Here is an 8,379-nt window from a genome sequence, read left to right as displayed (position 1 = left end):
AATGCTGCAAAAGAGTTGCACAATAGTAATAGTCATCAAAAGAAACAGTGTGATCATGAAAAAGTTGGTGCTTTGCAACACAGACAGGGTGAATTTATGAATGAACGTGTGGAAGGTCTGTTACAAAACTATCAGTCTGCTTTATTGTCAATTCTTCCACATGTACAGTACATACATACAGAGAATTGAAATTGCGTTACTCTCAGACCCATGGTGCGTACAGATAACATTAACAGTCGAGCCTAAAAATCTAGATCAAATAGAAAATAGAACATACAACTATACAATAAACTATACAATAAGGGAAAGTAAAAAAAATAAAAGTTAAATAAAGCAGTGCTAGGCAGATGGAAGATAGAGTGCAAGCCAGTGAAGTGAACAAACAGTGCAGATAAAAAGAAAAAAAGATTGTAGTGCAAAATTTATTACAATCGGTAAGAGAGATCCATCATAAGCAGCATCTCTTTTTCTTTCACACCTCACACCTCACCAATAAATAATGCATGCATGAGAGAATCAGGAAAACATTCACAAATTATAAAAACACAAAAATGAGCAGTCACTACTGGAAGCATTTAAAACTCACTGCCCCCCCACCATTTAATTATAAAGCAAAGGAACCAGCCCCCTCTCTCAGCTTCATTAACATCTACTGAGCCCATCATTCTCCTCATACTTACATCTTTATTAGTACGTTGTTGTTATTTGTTTGTATTTGCGTATGTATTTACATTTAATGTTTTTGGCAATACACTTTCTATTTACCAAGTCAAATAATGTTATTTGAATCTGAATGAGAGGGAGAGAAAGAGAGCGAGAGAGAGCAAGAGAAAGAGTTGAAGGAGCCACATCGTGTCAGGGAGAGGGAGATGCAAACACACACACACCTCATTAACACACACATGGAGAGAGATAGAGAGATAGAGAGAGAGAGAGAGAGAGAGAGAGAGAGAGACTGGATTCCTCACTTGTACCACCAGCATTCCTGATATTCCTGATGCAGCGCGTCGCTGCAACAGAAAGCATGTGCTGAGACAGGAGCAGTGATGCACAGCATACCGCACAGATGGACACCAGCTTCCCGCTCAGATCTGAGGTAGCAAGCGGTCAGGACACATCGAATCCAACTGCATCTGCATTCACAGGACAAAGAACCAAACACACATGAACCACTGGAGCAATCACCAGCACACCCTGATGGTTTAATACTACAGTAAGTCGACTTTCATCTGAAATAACTACCTGCACTGGCTGTACATTTTTAATCTGAAACACAAAAGAGTCAGTTTAGCTTTAGTCTGATTTATTTTTTCCTGTGCTGAAATCAAAATCCCCTTCTGAAACGACTACAGCAGCCTTCTCTGCACACTCCAAACTTAAATGGATTACATCCAAGCCATTAGGGATTTGGGGGCTGCAATTTGAAGACACATGCCTGACTGCGGGATACAGCACATCCAGGGGAAATCTGTGTTTCTTGTCACTTTACACATGGATTACGGTCTTAAATTGGTCTCCCTGAGAACACGGGGTGAAGACGGTCCACAGCTCGTCATTATGATAAACTTCAGATAAAGCAGAAGGTAGATGTCCAGTCTGTTTCTAAATTTCCTTTTAAATGTCTTCTCAGAGAGTGCATTAAATTCACCTGTAGATGTATGTGTCTGGCTAATGGCCACAAAACAATATCTTTGTAATGCAGCTATGAAGATCTTGAAACAGAGGCCAAAATTCTGTCAAACTATAGTACTTCTTGAAGCTTTTACCTAAACATATTGGATTTGATGGTTTGAGCATTTTGGGACTAGCCTCTTTGTGATGGATGTGATTTTTTTGTGTCCAGCTAGTCAATCCTGGAGCTCGTCCATGGAAGCAGCATTGGAGGGCAGAAGAGTCTGAGTCCTCTCTGTCCACCTCCCCAAGGAGCCTCCCCAAATCCGCCCATCAGGGAAGAGATCAGAAGGGTCCGCCATCCCGCCCACATCAGGATGGTGCCACCCCCTCCCACCAACAAGCCGCACGTATGCTTGTCCACCATCATCATCATGAGCAGCATGGCACTCATGGACGCGTACCTCGTTGAGCAGAACCATGGCCCACGAAAGATCGGCATCTGCATCATGGTGACGGTCGGCGACCTCTGTTTCCTCATCGTGCTGCGATATGTGGCGGTGTGGGTCGGGGCTGAGGTGAGGACGGCAAAACGAGGCTATGCCATGATACTTTGGTTCCTTTATATTTTCGTCCTGGAGATTAAGGTGTATTTTGTATACCAGAACTACAAGTCTGACCGTAAAAATCTGGACGCCTTGGCTCGGAAAGCTCTGACACTTCTGCTGTCCATCAGTATTCCCGTGCTTTTCGTGATTCTGGTTGCTATTGACCACATGGAGTATGTGAAGGCTTTCAAGAAGAAGGAGGAGATCAGAAACCGTTTGTTCTGGGTGGTGGTGGATCTGTTGGATGTTCTGGACATCCAGGCCAACCTATGGGAGCCACAAAAGAAAGGGCTTCCTCTCTGGGCAGAGGGACTGATGTTTTTCTACTGTTATATTCTTCTTTTAGTGCTGCCCTGTGTGTCTCTGAGTGAGATCAGCATGCAAGGCATCAACATCAGTCCTCACAAGATGATGCTTTACCCCATTCTGAGTTTGGTGACTATTAATATTGTTACTCTCTTCATTCGTGGAGGGAATATGCTCCTCTATAAGGACAACAGAGTGTCTGGGATACTCATGGCAAAGAATATCCTAGCCATTGTTATGAAGACATGTAGCTTTGTGCAGTATAGGAGACAGTTGCAGAGCGCCCCGCCTGGGTTTGGAGTTGAATTACAGAAGAACTCTGTAGTGTCCGTTCGATCCGTACAGACGCCTCCACAGGTAGTGCTGCAGGAGCAAACGTCGCTGCCTGAGATCACCACGTGTGAACATACGTGACCCGGAATCTGGAGACTACTTGCACAAGGAAGCACACCTGTAAGGATGCACATCTCTGATCAAACAATGTGGATGTAAGCTACATGTCACACAGTATTTTCATCTGAGAGAAATACAAATGGAGTATAACGTTGTGAAGGTAGTCAGTAATTGTGTAATGTTAAAATCCCTTCCTTGTATACTTTGCAAATGATGCCACCTTGGCACCCAGGCTCTTGACATTTGTCCCGTCTGCTGATGTCACAACTCAGGACAGTAATTAATGAAGGATTTGGGAATGCTTTGAGACATACGTGATTGTTCTTGTGAAAATTATTCTGCATACTACAGTTGTTTTTAAAAATTATTTTATCATACTGGTGCACTGCTTAAAAAAAAAACCGTATTAAATAAACTACGTAACGTAACATCATGAGATCGGGTTGGTATGTCCAGCAGGGGGTACAACCACAAACTATTTCAAACGCAGTTTGATCAGAAATGGTGTAAGCATAACAGGCACTGTTAGTTTGAGAAGATCAAAGAGTCTGCATCATAAATGCAAAGTTTCATCATTTAATCAAACAAATTAAGACATTTTTAAACATCATGACATTTTAATCAAAAGAAAACAACTATTGTGATTCTTTTGCACATTTTTTTTTCTAGTCATGCAATATCAAAAGCACTGGTTACTATTCATCTGCGCTAATAGGTATTTTTAAAACAACAACCAACCAATCTTTTAGTACAAAAAGGGGGGATGCTTTGATAAATAATTGTGTACATATGCGTGTTTGTAACAGCATGTTTTACTCAGGTCAGACACACAGATGTACTGATTACACTCAAGATGGAGTATGTTTCATGTCATAATAACAATTCTGATGAGGGCTTTTAATTAAAGTGTTACAAAGGGAAAATAACCAGTGTTTCTCGTCGCTTCATTTAATTCTCCAATTAGCCGCTATCTAATTGCAAATGTAGTTCCTTTTGCTAACACCATTTATCTCTTTTTTTCCTTTATTTGTATAGTGCTTTAAGTCAAGTTACCTTTATTTCTATAGTGCTTTTAACAGTACAGATCATGTCAAAGCACTTTACAGTAATAAATAGGAAAATAGTTTGTCAATAATGCAAAATGACAATAGTAAACCCTCAATATACCATTCAATACCGATTGATTCAAAGCAGCTTTACAGGGTCAAAAAGGAAACTAGTTTGTCATTGATGCAGGAAGACAATAACAGAGTCCTTTTTTCAGCTAAAGTCAGTTCATTAATGATTCAGTGTTGATATCATCCTTTTAGCTCTCTTCCAATAGTATCTGTGCAATCAGTCAAGTGTCCCTAACTAAGCAATCCAAAAGCAATAGTTGCAAGGAACCTGTAGGAACCTATAGCTGAAAATATTCTTTTAACACCTTGCCGATCTACTTTGTTTTCGATAAATTGTTAAATGAAAGAAAACAAAACTATTATATTATTAATTTTTTCAGTTTAATTTGTGTTTGATGCTGGTTATGAATTAACAGAATGAATTTACTGCTTTGTGAATAACTTTCAACAGATGAAGAAAACACACTACCATAACAAACATGTTACTGCTCATGCATTTGCTTACCTGACAAGTAAAGTAAGATGCTGACAGGGAATTACTTCAACAGAATCCTGCTAAATAGAAGAGTCTCAAAACACTGTAAAAAAGATGCAAAGTCTTGGAATAGAGAGAAAATAAGTGTTACCTCAGAGTCACTTTAATCATAAACAGGCATTGTGCACCACAGGATACATATTCTTTAGTCTCTGAATATTATCATAGTTAGGGTTGGGAACCGAGAACCAGTTCTTATTTAGTTTTTTGTTTTTGTAAAGAACCGGAACCGGGAGCAATTTCTAAGTTTTTGTTCTGAAAACGGTTCTGGTGCGACACGTGCCCAAGCGCTGTGAGCAGCCTTGCGCCAGTGTTCTTACGATTCAGCATTTCCCGTAAAGGATGTATGTGACGAGTGGGCCGGGGCCAAGAGCCATGGGAATGGAGCGAGGCCGGTGGAGTGATTTGGAAATGCTGCGCCACTCACCGGTCTCGAGTCCCACGGAGGAGATCAGAAGGATAAAAGAGGAGTTACGACAGTGAAGGACGAGAGAGGACCAGGCCTAGGTTTTTTGTGTTTTGGTTGTCACGCTGTTTTGTGTTTATTTTATGATTAAAGTTTTGTGTGTCTAGGACCCGGAACAAATTAGTTTTTTCTCCTCTCTCCCCTCTCTCGTCTCTGTCTTTTCTCTCATCTCGTCTGTCTGTCCTTACCCCCAGGTACCCACGGCCACCCTGATCTGTTCCCCCAGAGCGGGTAGGGGGGAGTAGAGCGCAGTCTCGTGGGTACCTCTTTAATTACTGAGCACATTGTTTCCAATGACATGTCGCATTGTGTCTTTAACTGCCAAAGTTTCCCTCGACTGTATGCACACTCGCGCCTTTGATGACTGTGCACATCATTTTGTCTGACTGTACATGTAACGGCAGCCACTAAATTACATCATATTTGTCCCATACTGTCATTAATATACATACTGTCTTCAACTTGAACAACTACATAAATAGACTGCTATTGTTATGCAAGTATGAGGGTTAGATTATTTAGTTTACAGGTCAGGTCAAATGGTGGAACTGGAAAATTTCTAACAATTCCCAACCCTAATCATAGTTGAGGTTCTTAGGAGTATGGGGGTCACATGATTTGGCTCAAAATTTCTGAGCTTGTTTTGTCAGTTTGACCTAAAGCAACATGTACAACCATTGGCCTGGACTTTAAGAAAATGCAGAAATTAGGCATATATTAATATTACTTTTTTAAGCAAAAAAATACAATACAACTGTTGGTATTAATTGTGAACATCACCTTAAGCCATATGTTGTTTGTGCTTTTATTTAATCACATTTTAAAAACACTGAGACATCTTGCCTGGTTATTTCATTATTTTGCATCCTGGGGTGGTGTGTCTTTTCCCCTTGGTGGCTATGGGGGGTAGGGGTGTAAAAATCACAGTCTACAGGAGGAGGACCACCTTGATTGAAAGAAGAAAAAAAATCTCTCTAAGAGGTGGGGCGGAGGGTGATCATAAATCACATCAAATCGTATTCTAGGGTTAGGGTCCCTTGGGGCAGTACCTTATAGGCACACTGCACACCCCTTTCTATTTATTTTGAGTTAAATGATTGTGCAATTATTAATATTTGCTTGTAAAATTTATATTGTTACATTTAGTTGACTACATCTTTGCAATTTTAGATAGATTTTTTTCCTTGTAGGACTTCACACAGCTTATTTTATGGTAGATCAGGGGTGTCCAACCCTGCTCCTGGAGTGCCACCATTCTACAGTGTTTAGTTCCAACCCTGATCAAACACACCTGGAAAATCACATCAAAATCCTTAGGAATACATTATAAAAATGGTACGTTGTTACAGATATTTTATTATGTGATTGATTAGGCATGGAGCGAAACCATGCAGGACAGTGGACCTCAAGAGATGGAATTGCCTACCCCTGAAGATGAAGACACTTCAGCAATGTAAAAATACAAGAAATGTCTGTTTCTCAATTATAAGACACTTAGAAATGTCATACATGCAACATATCTTTAATATTACATATTTGTTTGCATCAAATAAATCATATAATTAGGCGTGCGACCTCTGACATATATAGCAATTGTAAGTCGCTTTGGATAAAAGCGTCAGCTAAATGAATTAATGTAAATGTAAATATTTATAAAAATCCATATGATATTGCTGATCATTTTCCACTATTGCCTGCTTTAGGGTCAAAGTCAACATGAAACCAAATTCATTCAGTACCTCTTTTTTTACCTTCATAATCTGACATATTTTGTGAACTGAGGAACTGATCTGAGGAACATATTTCACATAATTTAACAAATAGAGTTTATAATTTAGTATATTTGGATTTCAAGTTTACTTTAAACATTTAATAAAAGACTGGTGTTGACAAAAAGACTTTTGAGAACTGGATGTGGTAGACCTGAGTTTTTGCTACATAACAATATGAAAGTCACTGTTTACTCGCTCACAGAGAACAACATATTGATTTAACATTTGTAAAACAGATTTTGTGATCGAATGCCCTTATGCGAGGGAGTGACAATGGCCATGAATATTTAGTGATTCACACCTGAGAGACAAAGGGCCTCCCATAATGGGCAATCAATTTGTATCTGACTGAGGCAGGTAAGAAACAGTTAGAGGAGACTAATATAATTAGGTTTTTTGATCATTTGTATTATTTGTATTTTATTTAAAATACAACATAATAAAATATACACAGTGGTCAAGCTCAAGGACACATGATTGAACATACTCATCAGAACAATGAGACTTGAACAGTAACACACCTTTTTGCCAAACATTCATAGACTCTAATATCATTGTTAACACTCATTCTTTTATGTCTTGTGGTTTTATATGTTAAAAACATTAAATAAACATCTTAGCATTGTGAGACATTTAGACAATGAAATGACATATTTCAAAATGTTTCACTTGATTTCATACATATAGTCATATAGTCATATAAAGATTTCATATTTATATGCCCAGCTAAAGTGGCTGCTGTTGATCCTGGCAGGCAGCCTACAGCTGAATGAACGTGTCTTTAGGTGGCTCTAGTGTGCTGACAGATGAATGGTGAGGGCTAGACATCGACTTACAGAGGAAGGTAAGGTCGCCTGTCGAGCCAGTGATGTTCGCTCGGCCTGCTGCAGCTCCCGTAATTGTTTAAAGCAATCGATTTCCTTCTGCTCAGTCAGTTTCTCTTATCTGCTTTTTACCATGGTCTCTAAAAGCCACTTTATCACTGTAGGGCTTTTGTGTCATAAACTTTATGTGCCTTTGTTCCATATTCTGAACAAGTATTTGGTTACTGATGTCTGCCACTCTTGTCTCAAGCAATTTCAGTTCTTCTATTTATCATGTATTCTGATGTGAAGCAATCTGGTCCAATGAAATAGACCTAAGAAACAAAACTTTATTCCTACACATTTTTATGGACACATTTTAATAGTTAAAAGAAAGCACTGAGTGGACAGGAGTAAATTGATTACTTTATAAAAGAAGCTTAGAAAATATTCTATACTCTTATTTAATATTTTGTGCTCTTGCCATAGAAACACATACATTCTAATTCCCACCATCAGTTTATATGAAAAGGATATTGAGAGAAATTGACTTTCTTGGTGCATCACGTGGATCATCATGGTGATGAAGATGCTTCCAGACATTTATGACAGTTGCAGTAAAGGAGAAAATGTAGCTGTTTCTAGTGATGTTCGGTTCTTGAACGAATCATTCTTTTGGGCCGGTTCTCAGGAAGTAACCGGTCAAGCCGGTTCACAAATCGAACTGAATCAAACTTTAGTTCCAAGTTGATGAAGCAGGATGCACA

The 8,379-nt window shown here is 39.1% G+C and overlaps 1 protein-coding gene across 1 annotated transcript; it reads left to right on the top strand.

Moving 5' to 3' along the window:
• Window positions 1-961: 961 nt before the first annotated feature.
• Window positions 962-3,127, top strand: LOC132136888 (transmembrane protein 121-like). Its single transcript, XM_059547427.1, has 2 exons — window positions 962-1,213; window positions 1,844-3,127. Exon 2 carries the CDS (start codon window positions 1,989-1,991, stop codon window positions 2,937-2,939), a length of 951 nt encoding a protein of 316 aa, XP_059403410.1. The 5' UTR covers window positions 962-1,213; window positions 1,844-1,988; the 3' UTR covers window positions 2,940-3,127.
• Window positions 3,128-8,379: the final 5,252 nt, after the last annotated feature.

Source organism: Carassius carassius, unplaced genomic scaffold, assembly GCF_963082965.1.
Source record: "Carassius carassius unplaced genomic scaffold, fCarCar2.1 SCAFFOLD_89, whole genome shotgun sequence".
Classification (NCBI taxonomy): domain Eukaryota; kingdom Metazoa; phylum Chordata; class Actinopteri; order Cypriniformes; family Cyprinidae; genus Carassius; species Carassius carassius.
The sequence above is the reverse complement of the archived record's forward strand: the minus strand, read 5'-3'. Positions and strand labels throughout refer to the sequence as shown.